Source organism: Ambystoma mexicanum, chromosome 13 (assembly GCF_040938575.1).
Source record: "Ambystoma mexicanum isolate Mex_15411 chromosome 13, UKY_AmexF1_1, whole genome shotgun sequence".
NCBI lineage: Eukaryota > Metazoa > Chordata > Amphibia > Caudata > Ambystomatidae > Ambystoma > Ambystoma mexicanum.
The window spans coordinates 222431689-222449915 of NC_090938.1; the positions used below are offsets into that span (position 1 = coordinate 222431689).

At 48.9% G+C, this 18227-nt stretch overlaps 1 protein-coding gene across 3 annotated transcripts in view; it reads right to left on the reverse strand.

Moving 5' to 3' along the window:
- The window catches only part of PPFIA4 (PTPRF interacting protein alpha 4), a 3167227-nt gene that overhangs the window by 1858862 nt on the left and 1290138 nt on the right, over positions 1–18227 (reverse strand). For all 3 annotated transcript variants that reach the window (XM_069633679.1, XM_069633678.1, XM_069633680.1), the window contains one exon: positions 15841–15932. In XM_069633679.1, coding sequence (XP_069489780.1) covers positions 15841–15932 — 92 coding nt within the window. The remainder of the gene's footprint in view (positions 1–15840; positions 15933–18227) is intronic.

Genomic DNA, 18227 nt, shown 5'->3' on the forward strand with positions numbered 1-18227 from the left:
TCAAACTCTCTCCTCTCACACTGATCTCCCACAAGTCTGATATATAGACATCAGTCTAAAGCCTGAAATAACTCTCTCTCAGTGTCTTCACAGCTCTTTAGAGGCCTGTCTAAGCTTTCTCTGTTCTCTTGGTTCTTCAAATGGCTCTAGCTGTGTAGCTCAGAACTCAAGGAGAGGGCTTTAACAGGGATGGTGGCCATTTTATAATCATGCCAAGTGAATGTGATGTGTGTTGCTTGACTAAACATGTTCTCTCTCTCCCTGGTTTTCTGTGTTCTTTGCAGGCAAAAGGGATTAAGCCCAAATCATTCAGCATATCTTGGGCCTGCTTGTTTCACTTTTAGCTGGGTGTTTCGAGTTGCTTTTTCCAGTGTGTTTTTAGAATGGGTGTGGCGGCATTGTACAGTTGTAACTGTTTGAGTAGGGGTTACTATTAATATTATATGTGAGGGAAGTACCAGTTTTTGTGTTTTCCTTCCTGTATAACTGATGCTTCCTCTACCTCGCCTCTTGTCTCCAAAGTGCTGGGCTGATGCTTTCGATTAAAGCAATTAAGTGGGTCCTTGCCAGACACGGTAGTTGTGCACAGGGTATTTTCCAGGAACATGACTGTGTGCTGAGGAGCCCTATCTGGGTTAGGGGATATCCCAACCATGTACCAGAGATTGGGGGAAAAAGGGCCCACTTCCCTGGGAGAACAAAAGTTCATGCTGAAGAACGGCAAGAGTATCTATCCTTGGGAGGGAGACACCAGAGGTACTGGCACAGGAGGAGGGGGTTCTGAGGTACTGGCACAGGAGGAGGGGGTTCTGAGGTACTGGGACAGGAGGAGGGGGTTCTGAGGTACTGGGACAGGAGGAGGGGGTTCTGAGGTACTGGGACAAGAGGAGGGGGTTCTGAGGTACTGGGACAGGAGGAGGGGGTTCTGAGGTACTGGGACAGGAGGAGGGGGTTCTGAGGTATTGGCACAGGAGGAGGGGGTTCTGAGGTACTGGCACAGGAGGAGGGGGTTCTGAGGTACTGGCACAGGAGGAGGGGGTTCTGAGGTACTGGCACAGGAGGAGGGGGTTCTGAGGTACTGGCACAGGAGGAGGGGGTTCTGAGGTACTGGCACAGGAGGAGGGGGTTCTGAGGTACTGGCACAGGAGGAGGGGGTTCTGAGGTACTGGGGCAAGAGGAGGGGGTTCTGAGGTACTGGGACAGGAGGAGGGGGTTCTGAGGTACTGGGACAAGAGGAGGGGGTTTGAGGTACTGGGACAAGAGGAGGGGGTTCTGAGGTACTGGCACAGGAGGAGGGGGTTCTGAGGTACTGGGACAGGAGGGGGTTCTGAGGTACTGGGACAAGAGGAGGGGGTTCTGAGGTACTGGGACAGGAGGAGGGGGTTCTGAGAAATCCCCCATTTACCACCTCTGGGATGCACATTGCGTACAGAGTGGTCGTCTATGCTACCCATTGTGCCTCTTAGCCATAAAGTGAGTTTTGGACATAATATTTTCAGCCCCATTATAAGGGAACTGCATCTGGTTAACTGAGGCCCAATTGTGCAGGAAAATGAAAATCAAACTGGTGACTGGCAGACCAAAATGACCACACTTTCACTCTCCACTGCCAAATATTGTCTTCAGAGAAACAAAACAAATAACTCTAATTGATTAAAATCAGAGAGCTGCCTTGGAAACTCTGTACACTTTGCAGCTTTGATGGAAAAAAACCGTTTAGAAAGGAAACTCCATTGCCACAGTAATTCAATTTTATTTTTAAATTTGTTTACTGGCATTTTGTTACTTTACAACAGTTGGTCATCATATAGATGTACCTCTAATTGCCAAGCTATCAGTGTTTCTTTTATAATACAGTAACACATTAAACACTAATATTTCAAACAAAGTTAACATTAACTGTCTCCATATATTGTCCTTGTAAATTAATTCACTAGTTGCCAGCGAGGGGGGTTATCCAGGCAGTGGGGGGTTGGGGAGGGGGAAGGGCTGCTTGAGGTCCACCTCAGTTTATGCACGTCTGTCTCCAGGTGTCATTGCTATCGGTATAACTCAGGGTTGTTTGGGTTGGTTTGTTCATGGGGGTTTATCATCTGAGGGTTGAAACAATTTTTTCTTATGATGTCTTTCCATGCTTCTAGTGCCGTACTTGAGTCTTCGGTGGATCTAGCTACACTGTCTTCCCTGGCCTTTGTTTCAGCGCTCACCCACCTTTCAAGCTGTTTGTGCCATACCTTGTACTTTGGCCCTGCAGGCTTTTTCCAAGAAATTGTGATAGTTCTTTTAGCTAATATGCAGTTTATGTCCATTAGTCTTACGACATGCTTGAGTTTCTCTGGCCTGGGATAAGTTCCCAGAAGACAATCGGCAGGGGTCCACTCATATATGGTCATGCCCGCCTTTTTGCATGCCTGCCTTATTCCGGCCCAGAGAGTATGTGTCTTGTTACATTCCCATAGCATGTGGACTAGATTTGCCTTTTCCGCCCCACACCAGAAACAATTGGGTTGTGTTTGTTTGCTGAATTTCTCCATTTTGCATGGGGTTAGGTATGTGCGGTGTAACATGTTCAACTGTATCAATCAGAATCTATGGTTTCTAGATACTTCTTTGGGAAATGTTAGTGCTCTGTCCCATTCCTTGTCTGTCATCTCCCGTCCCATGTCTGCCTCCCATCTAGTTGTCAGTTCAGCGCTTCGGGGTTGGGAGTGTCGCTTAGATGGCTGTATATTTGAGACACTGGTTTCCATCCCTCCCCCAAGTTATATAGCAATGTCATGAGGGGGTCTGTGTCAGGTTCCTCCGGCCATGTTTCCCATTTAGTTAGTGCTATTTTGCGAATCCTTTGATACCATAAGTATTGGCCGGTGTGGATATCATCTTCTGTCTGTAGCGATGCGAACTCCCGGAAGGTTCCTTCGGCAAATAAGTCACTCCAGGTGTAGACCCCTTTTCTTTCCCTGAGCCTGATGTTCTTCAGATCAGTGTCTGTTTTGCCTAGATCTGAGCTCATTGGTACTTCTGGGGAGTATGGGTGTTTTAGGTGCATAAGCATGTTAGTCCTGTGCCATATTTTGCTTCCAAAGGGTGGCTAAGAAAGGTGCATTTCTTAACAGGCTTTGGGGCACCCAAATAAGCTCCTTCAATTGTATCGAGGAGATCATGGTTTGTAGCACGGCAGTCTCTGATGTGGTTTTGTCTGCTATCCACTTAGTTACAAAGCTCAGTTGAGCGGCCAGATAATATTTCTCTAGGTTTGGTAGTTGGATTCCACCCTGTTTGTACGGTAGACTAATGTGGATAGTGCCACCCTATGTCTGCCCTTTCCCCATACGAATTCTCGGATTATTGTCTCAAGTAGTCGGAAGAAGGGTTTTGTGATGTAGTAGTGCACGTTTTGAAACCCATATAAGAATCTAGGGAGGACAATCATTTTGATTATTGAGGCTTTGCCCATCATTGATAGGGGTAGTTTCACCCAGAATCCCATTGATTTGCGCAGTGCGGTTAGTGCTGCCCTTGTGTTGTGTTCGTGCATTACTTCAGGGGTTTGCATTATATGGACCCCGAGGTATCGGAATGAGGTGTTCTGCCATTGTATACCCACCAAGGGAATTTCTTCTATACTCTTGCCTTTCAGACCTGCCAGGGGGAACAGGCAGGATTTTGTCTTGCTGAATTGTATGACCGAGACCCCAGTGTAGTTGTCGAGGACTTCTAGCATTGTCAGTACATTGAGATGGGGGTTTCTGACATACAGTAGTACATCATCTGCATAGAGTGAGATGATGTGGTCCTCCCCTCCTAGTCGTATTCCTGCATCGAAGAATTGTTTCCTAATGTAAATGATGATGGGCTCCAACCCCAGTACTTTCAGAGTAATTCAAGAGTAAATCTCATCATGTAAAGTTGGACATTGATGACATGGTGCAGGAATAACAATGTATATTTCTAATGTGAGATATTGGGGCAGGTCCCACGTAGAAAATTGCAGAATGTAAATGCATCACTCATTTTTGTGCTCATATGAACTAAACTAAGAGCTGCCCAGAGATTTTTCCCCATCACATCAGAGGTCAACATTCCTTCACCTCTCCATTTAATCCTCCCTTTGAAGCTCAACAAACCCAGGAAGGGGGCAGAACTTGTGCCGGTGGAGGTGGTATATTGGGGGTTGAATGACAATCCCTGGGTAAACCTAAAATGCAGCTAATGGATTTTTACCTTTCTAAAATAGTCAATTGAAATACAGTTTGTGGTGAGGTCCAGGGGTTGAGGACAATTGACATGTTACAATAGAATGTCACATGAGTCAGGGGGCGGAGTTATCCCCTCTTCTCCAGAGATAAGAACACACATTGTCACTCATGCCCGAGAGAAAGAATGTTAAGAGTTTTAGTGTGCTCAAGTGTCAACAGAAAACCAGATTGTTATGCATACATCTAGGTTTTGAGATAGAAAAATACATTACTTAATTGAAGTGACAAATGTGCTGTAATTAATAGGATGCCATAGGTATATGTGGACAAGCATATTATTGTCCATTAACTTGGGAACTGCAACACATACAGAGATGGATCAGATGTCTATGAAACAACCCATCTGATGATACAACACCCTTCAGAATTTGACCTTGGGACCCAGAGTTATAAGTTAAAACGGGATTGTAGCTCCCAGAAAAAGTAGCTGAGTGGAGAGCTAAGAAGAAAGTAGTTTATTGAATCAAATGCCTGTCTATAAAATCTCATGGTTCTCATTTTTACCCTTTTTGAAGAAATCACAAAAATCCTTCATTCGCACCTGCAATCACATGCCAACGCCAGACACATTCCATTATGATTGGCATGATCAGAACAATTCAGAAATATATAGTTTGAGGCACTTATCTGTAAATTGAAGGAAAGTGTCACGCTGAAGATTTTAACTTCATACCTGAACTTGTTCAGAAATGCAATTTCATATAGGTGCAGCAAGAACTCTCAGAAATGGGGCCTAGACACCAGAAGGAGCAATTAGAGGGAAGGGCTAGGCCTTGTTTAAGGGGAGGACAATAGATTTCCAATCCGAATGAGCCGGCAACTCATAATTTAGAGATTTTGGGTGTGATTAGGCGTTTTTAAAAGTAGACGCACGATTGGAAAATGAGAGAACAAAAAATTGCAAGGGAGACTGAAGGAGGTGGATGAGATAAGGCGAGAGGGGGACTAAAATCTGGAGGGAACCAGGAGAGAGGGAGAGGCTGGGCCATCCTTAACGGGGGACCCGGAGTGGCAAACAGAGGTATTGATGCTGGAGGCCCTCCATAACTGATGCTTGATGACTTTTCCCAAGCATAGACCCAGAGTGATTTAAAGTAAGTACATAAGACAAACCATTGAATTTATGCCTTCCCCTCACTGATTTGGTGGACATACAGAAGGAGATCCCTAGCATTTTCTTACTAATTAATAATTGTATTAATTCCCACAAAGTCAACGTACACTGGAGTGATTTTGGGGAAGTTCAAAATCCCCAACATTTGTCCAGGTGATTATAAAGATAATGGGCCTCATTATGAGTTAGAAAGTCCGGATTTAACGGTGCCGGTAAAACCTCACCGGCACCGTTTACCAGACCGTCTCATTCCGATCCGCGATCCCCGAAACACCATCACCGTAAAGTGACCCACACGGTGTCAACCCACCCGGTCGCTCTGTGGGCTGAAACAGCGCACCCCCAGTCACCGGCAATGTGCAACACCGGGCATATTATGAGTAGCACGGACACGGAAACAACACCACGACAACGGCGTAAACACTGTGAACATTGTGCCGGTACCGCCAGCACCGCGGACATGGCGTTAAACAGTGGCAGGTGAGCTGAATCAGGCCCCAGGTGTGTAAAATGAGGCCATCTGCACATCATAGGCCACTGGGAGACTACAAAAGGGCCACAACCACACCCAGGCCTCCTTCCAACACAACCATGCTGTCAGCCGCCGTAGCAGCATTTGGCCTAGGGAACCTGCAAGCAGTAGTGCACATTGAGGCAGCACTGGCGCAGAGGAGGAGGAAGAGGCACAGGTGCAAGAGGCAAATCATGAACCCGGTGTCCATCCCAAATATAAATGTGCAGCAGGCACCACCCCACAGGCAGCCAGCAATACCCTGCATCAGGGCCTCACCCTAGAACCTGACCCCAGGTAAAATCCACACATTATAGCTGCTTAACCGGGCCTCAATCATATCCATTGTCACCCTGATTAAAGGGGACATCAGCAGCCGCATTGGCATCCCGACTGCTACCCCCCCTGCTGAAAGTAGTGTTGTTACTGCATTTCCTCACCGCCAGAACCTATCAGCACACTGTTGGGGAGCTGCACGGGCTGTCACGACCCGGTTTTTCTAGAATACTGGTCCAGGTACTGGATGCGCTGCTGCGCCATGCATCAGAGTACATTTGCCTACCCGTGACTCCTGCCCAGTTCATTGCCACCAAAGTGGCCTTCCATGCCATTGCAGGCATGCACAATTGCATAGGCACATTAGACTGCATACACGTGGAGTTGACTGTTGGACATGCAATTGAGGCAGTGTACCGCAATCGGAAGCAATTCCACTCACTGAGCATCCAGATGGTCTGTGATGGTGGACAAGTGATCACCCATTGCTGTGCACATTTCCCGGGGTCCACACATGACTCGATGGTCTTGCGGAAGTCTATATTGCCACGCTACATGGAACGCTATGCGGGACAAAGCACAAGGCTATTGGGTGAGTGCAACTGCCAATGCATGAACCCTGTCTATTTTTTGGGGGGATAGTGAAGACCGACAGTGTCCCAGGCATTTGGGTGGGTACAACTGCCAATGCATGACCCCTGCTCAATGGAATAGACAAGCACCAGAATCCACAGAGCTCACCTCATCAAATTTGAAATTGTCCCATGCCACAGCGCGCAAGTACATGCCCTGCCTACCTCCATCCACACCCTAGCCATGGGGTGGCACTACATGCAATATCAACATGAAGATGTGAGTCCCTCACCGCCAATGTACCTGTGCTGCTCCCATGCACACGATGGGCGCTTCTCTGGCAGTGTGCATTGATCACATCTTTGCAGTGACCTGTTTCTGCCTGATGCAGATCTGGCCATCACATCACAATGCCATGGTCACCCACCACATCTGAACCCATTTGCCTTGATATGCGTGCAACATATCATTGCCCAACATCAATCCATGAATGTAAGAATTACAGACCCCTGCATGGTAATGTGATCCAAGTGTGTTCAACAGATGTGTATCATACAACGCATTATCAAATGGGGCATCATTGGACTGCATCTGATTCAGACAGTAAGACACAAACACTAACATGTGCCCTTGCTTACACTCCCATGCAGGTGATGCCGGATATGCACTCACGCCATGGCTGATGACGCCCATACGAAGGCCACGGAAAAGGCATGAGGAGGCCTACAACAGGGCACACATACGCACACGTGGCCTGATAGAGCGTACCTTTGGACTACTGAAGGCCAGGTTCCACTGCCAGAGCCGATCAGGTAGCTCATTTCAGTACAGCCCGGTGAAGACAGGGAAAATAGTACTTGCATGTGCGATACTGCACAATCTGTGCATACGCAGGAACATTCCACTGCCTCCGGACATCGAGGCTGATGATGAGGATGATGATGATGGGATAGGTGCACTACCAGGCCGGGGTGCCATTGATGGACAACATGCATGTGCAGCACTCATACACAATTGTTTTTGATACACTTCATATGCACATTCAGCACTTCATGTGGTGGCACTACATTAAGTGGTTTGTATACACACGAAATTAAGATTGTCCACTCGTCATTTGCATTTTAACAATAGTGTATTTTTGAATTAACAGGGGAAACAGGAATTGGATAGAAATCAAGAACACACGTGCCCCCCACCTCCCCAACATTCCCACCCACCCACCCACCAACCAGGCCCTATCAGAACTGGTTGGATGACAGTTCAGCAATGCACATCCTATTTCCGTCCGTGCTTGTGCCCGTAGATGTCCTTTCTGGAGGGCCCCGACAGCCGTGAAGACCTCCTACGAGGGCTACTGGCTACCAAACTGGAGAGTGTGCTGCTGGCAGATGGCACTGTAGGGTTCGTAGGTGGTACATGACCCAGGAAAGCCTGTTGGGCAACAAGCATTGTCTCTGCAATATTTGACATGATATTGTTCCCCTCCCTGACCTGCCGTGATAGCACCATGTTCGTCCCAGCAAACCGCCCGATTGCACATGAGAGGCGCTGCACAGAGGTGGCAATGCTCTCGCTCTGTAAACAGGCCTCCTCACATTGTAGTCGGGCCTCCTCACGTTGCAGCCTCGCCTCCTGTAGCTGTTGCTCCACAAGCTGCGTCAGGCTTGCCTGGTGCTCCTCAATTCGCAGTAGGCGGGCGCTGAGTTCCATGATGGAAGGTGTGGGGGAGCACAATGGACTGTGGAGTCCCATGGGGCTGAATATGCCACCTGTTCGGGAGTGATGTTGCCCGGTCATTCCCATTGTCGGGTGTGTCGGCACCCTTTTCTCCCGGTGCACTGTCGACGTTGGTGGCGTCATTGTCGCTTGCTGTTGGTCGGCCACTGATAGGTGCGATCGAAGTGGCAGCAGGTGTGTCTTCTGTTGCCACATGCTGCACTTCGGGTGCAGCGGGATGGAGGTGTCCGTGGGCACCGTCAGTGTGGCAGATGCTTGTGTGCCGGAGGTAGTGGCGTCCTGGGATGTCCTTGTCCAACGGCCACGTGCAGTTCCCCTTGGCGTGGGCTGTTGTGCCGAGTCACTGTTGGTTGATGTGCCTGTGGAGGAATGTAGGGCATGCTGTTTGTCGTGTGACAGGATGTGAATGGGGCAGTCGCGTGCAACGCACTCCTCATACTTGGTCCACTTGCATGTACACACCACATTTGATGGGCGATGCACTCAGGTGTTTCGATCACGGCTTGCACACAGTTGCACGCCATCTGCCTGTCCTGGTGATGTTGTCTCATGGGCGTGTTGGGTGTGGTAATTGGTGGATGTGTTGTGTGCCTCTAGGCCCTGCCGGGGAGCGGGGGGGTTGTGGTCCATTGGTGGATGTGTTGTGTGCCTCTAGACCCTGCCAGGGGCAGAGGGTAGTGGGTCATTGGTGGATGTGTTGTGTGCCTCTATGCCCTGCCGGGGGGGGGCTTGTGGGTCATTGGTGGATGTGTTATGTGCCTCTAGGGCCTGCCGGGGGGTGTTGTGGGTCTTTGGATGCCTCTAGGCCCTACTGGTGGGTGCGAGGGGTGGGACATTGGTGGATGGGTGCCTCTAGACCCTGCCTGAGGGGGGGGGGGGAATTCCAGCATTCGCACTCATGACTTTGCACTCTGTGTACTTATCAGCCTCACCAGGTGTCCCGGCTCCGACCTCTGCTCCGCCAACTCCCTCGATCCCCTCTAGGTGCATGATACTGCTACACCTCTCGTCCTAGGTCTGGAGCTTCGGGGTGAAGGTGGTCCACCACCTGTGCCGGTGCTGTGCTGCCGGTGTGCTGCCAAGAGGTTGCGGACACGCAGCCACAGATCGTCCCAGCGCTTGTGGCAGTCTTTGACGGTGCGCACTGTGATGCCGAATGCTGTGCACTTCTGTGCAGCGACTGCCCATATTTCCTTGTGCCTCTGCTGTGTGCTGCACCTTTGATCGGCACTGAACAAAAGTGCTGCATTGTCCACGATGAGCTCAACGAGCACAGTCAGTTCAGCCTCGCTGAAGTGGGGTTTGCGCTGCTGTGTGGCTGGTATCCGAGAAGTCATCTTGGTGGTTGTCTGTTAGGAAATATTTCTTAATTGTAGGTAAGTTTCCTTCCATGTGGCAACCCCTAAACTTTTTCTTGTTTTCACCCTGATCTAGACTTTGCCAGAGAAGAGCAGCCTTCCGCCGCACTCCTCTGGGCTTTCGCTCCATTCTTACGGGGAAACTGACATGCCCTTAATACAGTCAGTAACGGGAAACGTTGTTTTCCGAAGTTCTTTTATCATGTTGCAGCTTTCGCGCAACATGACACAGGAGGGCACTGTAAGCTAAGTTACTGCTCTCTTGGGTCTCTAGTCACTCTACAGGCCCTAGACACACTCTTTGGATTGTTAAGGAACGGTGCAAGTGTATCACGGACGTGTGTTTTGAGCTCCTTTTGGCTGTTTAAGCGCGTTTCTAACGCTTAGCCCAAAGTGGTGGCCTGGCTTCCAAAATGGCCAGACCAGGAGGCTCTTTGTCCTGCCCGCTGACCGTCTTGCTCCCTTCACCTTCCCCAAGTCGAGCCGACCCGGGGCCTTCCATATTTGGGCATGTACTTTCCCGCGAAACGCAGATGCTTTCGCGGGCTTCTACAGGCCTTGTGTGCGCCTCCAGGATGTGGGCTGGGATGTCTGGTCCCAATACACATCCTGGGTGCTAGAGAGTCTAGTGTGTCTTGAATGCCTGGGACCACCGTGGTCCGTGATAGGTCCCCGTATGGTGTCAGTGTTTTGTGAGCAGATCTCCCATTGGGTCCCCTCCGTTTTGGCGCGAAGGGAACTCTGGATAAGAGGAGGCATGTCGATCTCCTGAGTTCTCACGAACGACGGATACAGGAGCCAAGTATCCTGCAACCAAGAGGCTGAACCGGGAAATCTCTGGTGACCCGCTGAAGGACTGCTCCTCTGCACTGCTGTCGCTCTGTGAAACCATTCTGCCTCTGATCGAATGAGAAGGCCTGTACTGGTACTTCGACCCTTTGGAATAGTGGCAACAACTATTCTCGGCATCTTCACTATCTCCTGCACGTAAGTCTTCGGAAGCGTCTCTGGGCCATCCAGTGGACTGACCAGCTTACCCAGGAGTCTTGCTCTGTAAGCGCCGTCAGGTTGCTGCTGTATTCAGAGTCCTTGACACTCTCACACGAGTCGTACACTTGGCATTCCCAGGTCTGAAGTGAGAAGTGTACATTGGGCTGAAATACACACAGCCGCTTTGTTGCCCTGCTGTGGTAACAATCTGTGCAGGTTCACTGCGTTTGGGACATCCTCAACTCTAACTTCTGCTGCCGCAGAATCTACACAACGCCGAGACGTCCCCTGCTCGTATCTGAACCTGCCAGCACTGAAACTGACGTGGAGAAGCCTGGCTCTGCCTGCATCGGGGACCGGTGAGTAGCAACGCTAGGAACTGGTCGCCCTCCTGCAGTAGCCCGTAGCTTTTCCTTGCTGTGTTAAACAGCACCCCTTTTTCACACTCGCACTCTGCTTCTGCCCGCAAGTGTGCTCAGATGCCCTGGGGGGACGTAGAGCCACATGGGTGCAATCAATGGCACCTAGCACTTTGGGGAATTGTGCCGCCCTGTAGAAATCCTGGATGACAGCCTGCCTTTCTGCAGGTGTTCTGGGCAGGTATATGTGCCTGCGGACTGATGGGCGTGCAGTGATGATGGCCAACACCTGGTGTAGGCACCATGACTGCGTGGCCTGTGACACCCCCCCCACTATGGCACTTGTCCGCTGAAATGATCCGGTAGCCAAGAAGTGCAGTACATTGAGGACCTTCTCCAGGGGGCTGAGTGCTTGGGAGCACAGGGTGGGTGATGTGAGGTTATCCTCACACTCACTGACCAGGTCGAGTATTATGTGAGGTGGAAACCTGTACCTACCATACAACTGACCATCAGGCATACCAAAAAGGCTGGTTCTGGGTGTAAAGATTCTGGCCCTGACTATCCTCCTCCTCCTCCTACGGTATCCCACGGCCACTGATGCTAGGAACGGTATGTTCATCCTGGCGTCTGAGCTTGTTTGTTGTGTGCGCACACTTTTATGCTGCACGTGTCGACGTACGCCTGCTTCCTGCGAGTCGACGTGCGCCTGCTTCATGCTGGCGTACGTGTTTCCGGATTGGACGGTCTTTTTTGGCGCGTTGTAGGCGACCGTGTAAATCTTCCCGCCCACCCCAGGAATACACGTACCCCACTCTCCCAGGCCCAGTCTCGTGTGGAAGTTCACGCAAACCCCGTAATACACGTACCCTGCTGATATCACGTGTGGAAGTTCACGCGAACCCCATAATACACGTACCCTGCTGATATCGCTTGTGGAAGTTCACGCGAACCCCGTAATACACGTACCCTGCTGATGTCGCATGTGGAAGTTAACGCGAACCCCGTAATGCACGAACCCTGCTGATATCGAATGTGGAAGTTCACGAGAACCCATAATACACGTACCCTGCTGAAATCGCGTGTAAAACTACTCGCGCACCCCTGAAAATACACGTACCCAGACCAACCGCACTGCTGGGGGGTGGGGGTGCTGGGAGACATGAGTTGGACATGAGTGGGGGCCTGCTGGCAGGTGCCCTGCACTGCTGGGGAGTGGGGCTGCTGGGAGACATGAGTGGGGGCCTGGTGGAGGGTGCCCCTGACTGCTGGGGGGTGGGGGTGCAGGGAGACATGTGTTGGACATGAGTGGGGGCCTGGTGGAGGGTGCCCCTGACTGCTGGGGGGTGGGGGTGCAGGGGCACATGAGTTGGACATGAGTGGGGGCCTGGTGGAGGGTGCCCCTGGATGCTGGGGGTGCAGGAGAACATGAGTGGGGGCGTGGTGGAGGGTGCCCCTGGATTCTGGGGGGTGGGGGTGCTGGGAGACATGAGTGGGGGCCTGGTGGAGGGTGCCCCAGATGCTGGGGGGTGGGGGTGCTGGGAGACATGAGTGGGGGCCCGCTGGCAGGTGCCCTGCACTGCTGGGAGCTGGGGGTGCAGGGGGACATGAGTTGGACATCATGAGTGGGAGCCTGGTGGAGGGTGCCCCTGGATGCTGGGGGGTGGGGGTGCAGGGGGACATGAGTTGGACATGAGGGGGGGCCTGCTGGCAGGTGCCCCACAGTGCTGGGGGGTGGGGTTGCTTGGAGACATGCGTTGTTGATCAGTAGTGCAAGGTGACATGTGGCTTGGCTGGGGGGCATGCCCATGGTGGATGGGCTGCCTGCGGGACATGAGCAGGGGTGCAGGGTAGTCCCCTGTGGTGTGGGCTGCCTGCAGGAGCTGTGGAGGGTGTAGAGGGAACACCTGGGAGGACCCACACGGCCAATTCACGTGTAGTACTCCCGGGAACCCCTGAAATACACATACCCTGCTGTAATCGCGTGTGAGACTTCCCGCGCACCCCTGAAATACACGTACCCTGCTGAATTTGCGTGTGAAACTTCCCGCGCACCCCGAAATACACGTACCCTGCATGATTTGCGTGTGAAACTTCACAGGCACCCCGAAATACACGTACCCAGGACAATCGAGTGTTGAACTTCCCGCGCACCCCTGAAATACACATACCCTGCTGAATTCGCGTGTGAAACTTCACGCGCACCCCAAAATACACGTACCCAGGGCAATCGCGTGTGGAACTTTCCACGCACCCCTGAAATACACGTACCCTGCTGAATTTGCGTATGGAAATTCCAGCGCACCTTGAGCTACACGTACCCTGCTGGAATCGCGTGTGAAAATTCACGCGCACCCCGAAATACACGTACCCAGGCCAATCGCGTGTGGATCTTCCTGCGAACCCCTGAAATACACGTTCCCCGCTTGGTGTTTGCTGTTTGGCAGCCCTGTAAACTGGTCCAGGGTTAGCGCAGGCATTTGCGATGAATTGGGGATTTTGATGGATTTTTCTTGCGTGAGGGCGTTCTTGGGGGCGTAACTGGCGCTGCTGCAGGGTCGCTGCGCCACTCTGCGCCACGGCTGGTTTTGGAGGCTAAAATCCATGAATACACTGTGCGATGAAATGGATTTTATTGCACGCGGCTGGCGCAGTGTATCGCACGGGGACACTGTGCGCCAGCCGCATGCGCCACTTTGTGCAAAATTCTATGAATTACCCTGTGAATCTGTTGTCTGTGTCTTGCTTCATGATACAGGTTCCAAATGATAAAGTGAATATATGGGTTTGTGCTGGGCAGAAAAGAGTCTTCCAGGTTAAACAAAGTGAAATAACTGATTTAAAAGCACATTCTACTTAGAGTGAGAAAGAAACCCCAGATTGAAGAGAGATTCTCACTATCTAGTGGAAATAAAAGGTTTTCATTATAACCGAAGAAGAATATTTAATTAAAATATTTGTTATACTAGAACGTTATTCGAGATGGAAAGTGCACAGGTATGTGATTCCTCCAATAGCAAAGCGTTACATTTTGTTTAAGTTAGATATCCAACAAGATATATTGTAAAATACAATTGTCCTGTCATGTTCCAAGGTGCTACATAATTCTTTACATTAACAGTCTTGTGATCAATCCAATCATTTGAAGTGTTTGTTAGATGCGTGTTTCTCTTTATACGTGACCGAGAGGGAACTAGAGACCAACAATGAAAATTGCACATGTCTTAGATATTTTGTGAATTTATATTTCTAAAAGTGATTTTTTTAAAAAAATATATGTTTCTTGGTTTCTTGGTTTTCAATCAATGGAAGCAAATTACTACAATACAACATTATTCAACAAGAACATAAACCACGTGAAGTAACAGCAAAGCAACATCACCTTAAAAAGAAAGGAGAGAAAATAAAAAGAAGGGGGTAAAGTAGGAAGAATACAACAAACATACAAATCGTTAAAACTGCCCCCAAAAGTGAATTATGTTCAACTTGTTTGTAGTGAAGTTTTATTAGCCACAAAGTTGGCATGCTCTGTAATAATGAATGTACGATAATGATTTTGTCTAGTAATTAATAAATATATATTCTTTCAGCACACCGGCCTGATTCTTGGCTTGCCGCCTGTTGCAAAGTGGTGAGGGATCATAGTGGGTCGATATTTGCCAAAGGCAGAGCTAGCCAGAATCTGGTAAAGTATTCATAGATGCAATGCTTTTGATTGGAGGTCGTGGGGCACACTCCCTGAATTAATTGTTGCCTGATAAATACATTTTATAATAATGAACTATGAATTTGTGTCAAGACCCCCCAAAAAAGCATCTGTAGGTAGGAATATGTGCATTGCAAAAACCCTACCCCCATTCCCTTTGTGGCTATGAGGTTTGTGGCCCATTATTCCTTGGTACGACCCAAATGACAGGGCAGGGTACATCTGTGCTTTATCCTGACTCCTACTTAAGTGAATGACATGTAATAGGCACTTATATTGCACTTGTTTATATGGCAATGGTCTTGTCTGGGTGAATGAATTATGTATTGTGCTGGGTGTCTAGGCTCTAGTCCCTGTTGGTGGGATGAATGGGTAGGTTACAACGGAGTTGAAGTAAGCAGGACGTACACAGTAGGATTTGATACAGGAAGTGAGATGGGGTAGCGGTGCGTTCAAGTTTGGGTTTGTGTGGACTCAACTTCTTGAGTTCAGCGGAGAGGAAGTGCAGAAAAATGTGCAGTGCAAGGCTGTGGTGATGATAACTTTAGATGTATATTCTAGCTGGCAGATCACATATCGCCAGTTAGAGGTACTCGGAGTGTGATTGTTTGCATGATGGGCTTGAGATGTGCTCAATCTTTTCGATGTCAGTAGGAGCTTGGTTGGATTGATATGCTCAAGCTTGCCCAATCCACCCACCAGGGATACATCCTGCGATTGGAACGACATAACCAGTCTATTCATTTTAAACCTAAAAGACTAAGAAAGAGGACTGCAGAACAACATGTATTACTATTTCATGCAACAACTTATGTCCTTCAACATTGTTCAGAGTGATTATTTGTGCAAGCTGAGACCCTTTAACTGAAGAATTACCTTCCTTTCATTTTACCCTTAAACATGAGACTGGTCATCCACAGGCAATGGCTTTTGGAAATGTAATTCGACTCCACTCACCTAGGATGAATACTTTCCATAAAGTTTCCACTTCTCGCCTTCAGTTGTTCAATCTCTACTCGTAACTTTGCAATGTCCTCTGTTAACCTTCCCTGTAAAGAACACAAGTGGAAAGATGTTTTAGGAAAAAACTATGATTACACCCACATTCAATTTTTGGACAAATTATATATGAGTGGAAGGGTGACCGGTGTCTTGTGTGCACGAGAGGGAGCTCAACTTTGTTCTGAGTCCACTATAATCACCGACAGGCACTCTTTGCGGTGAAGCCTGAGCATGGAAGGGTGAGCGGTGTTGGACTCTGCAGAGGGGCCCTTGTAACACATAACGTTATCTTTGTTGGAGGCTTGTCCTTGACTGCTTGTACTATTCACAAGGACACAGAGATCTGCATTTAGTGATCATCTGCTTACGATGGTCAAGGAAATATCTATCGAAGCCCCAGGCCTAGGGACTGAGCAATTTAACTCACGCACTACTGATTGTGGATTGCTGATTGACCATCGAGACTGCTTTGTATTACAAGCAGCTTTCCACATCCTGACTCCTACATTGTCGGGACATCTTCAAGGAATCCTTCCCCCCTTTACCTTTGCACGGGTCCTTGCAAAAACAGTTGGATTTCCGTGTAGGAACCTCATTGCAATTTCGTACCAACTGCCCCCTTGATTCTACCCTCTGTATGATTTCTGGTTCATGTGTGGAGCAGGGAGGAGGAGAGAGGCTTCGACAGCCTCCTTAGCCATTTGGGTGTTCCCTGCTCGCACTGGCAACCTTATCTCTTATTTCCTTGAACTTTCCAAGCCTCGCCGATGTCTGCCGAGTGGGGAGTTGGAAACGGATCCTGCCCTCAAAGGCGTGCCCAGTTCATTCTGAGGTTTACTGTTTACCAGCTGACTTCCTTTTGGTATATATTCTATGTTTCTGGGCCCACCCGAACAGCGACTTTAATTGTGAACTCTAGCCTGTAGTTTGCACTTCTGTGCCCATAAAGCTTACAGAGCCCATTTGATTTGATTGGTGCACTCGGGTATTTAAAACTCTTTTTTTTATTGTTTCGTGGAAAGTTTTGTGAACTTTTATTAATTTTAAACAGTTCTTAAACTGGTCTTATTTTTGTTTCCATTTGCATTTGTACTTTGCATGTGTATTTTTGACAGTTTTCACTATCATGTACATTATCTGTATTAGTTCTTTGAACTTTTAACCCTTTATTGTTGACCCCTTCTATGGTTGTGTAGTGTTGTGTAATTTTAATCTATTCCTGTGCTTAGGCTCTTTACTCTGCTTTTGGTTCACAGATTTTGTTTCCCCTTCTGACCCCTTAGGGAGGAGGATGGTAAAGCGCAAGGCAAACTCATCAATTGCACCAAGGGTGGACCCCAAAAGGGTTTATAAACTTTTCAAGCCTATTCAAGAAGTTAATGTTTTGATCTCCGAAATTAGGGTTTTTGTATGACTTGGATGGGTGAGACACGAATGCTTCGGCGTAGTTAAAGCCAACTCTAACTGCAATCCAAGATGAGGATTGTAAGGTTATCGGTGTAATAGAGCCGTGGGTTGATAGTGGGGCCAGTTGTCCAAAGGGAAAAACTACATCTGGGGGCCCATGTAGATAAGCCAAAGCGGATACGCTGGCAAAGTTTATAGTGAACAATGGCATAGATAAGGAAGGTGGGAAAAGCTAGCTCCTCCCAGTGCATTGCCCTAACCCATCGGGCCGCGAAGGCTGCCAAACGAGTAGCATAATTGAAGGGCACTCCCTAGTAGTATCTCCCCAAGAGCTCTGCTAAACTGGTGCACAACCAGGATCTGAACTTAGAATCGTTGTGATTACCCCAATCCTGTAATTTAAAGATACTGAATATACCTAACACAAGCCCAAACAAGGGCGGGACAGCCCTGGCGGCTCCATCTTCACAAGCATCTGAGAACACATCGGCTACAATGGAAGGGGGCCTCCCAACTCATGCTCTGGAGTGGAGTAAAAGGCTGAGCCAACTGGAAGGTCAGATTAAGTATAGTATGGCTTCCTCGAACGTGCACAAGAGTGCTTGTGCAGCCATAAATTGACTACTATCGTCTAAACCCTTCAGCAGGTGTAACTGTGATTGCTCAAGTGCTTTTGGTGAATCATTAATGGAGGTGGGTAACCTTAAAGAACTCGTTGCCAGCCTAATTAAAACTGTTATAAAACAGGGGGATTTGCTCTTACAAACCCAGATAGGATCTTCGACTGGCCTATGCAATCCACAGAATGACTGCAGTAAACCCATCCTTATGAATGGAGGTAGAGGGGCCAGTCATCCTCCACGGCTAAAATACCAAGGTGAGAACATTTCTTCATAAACTCTCAGGAAAGGAGCCCATTTACCAATGAACCAGAA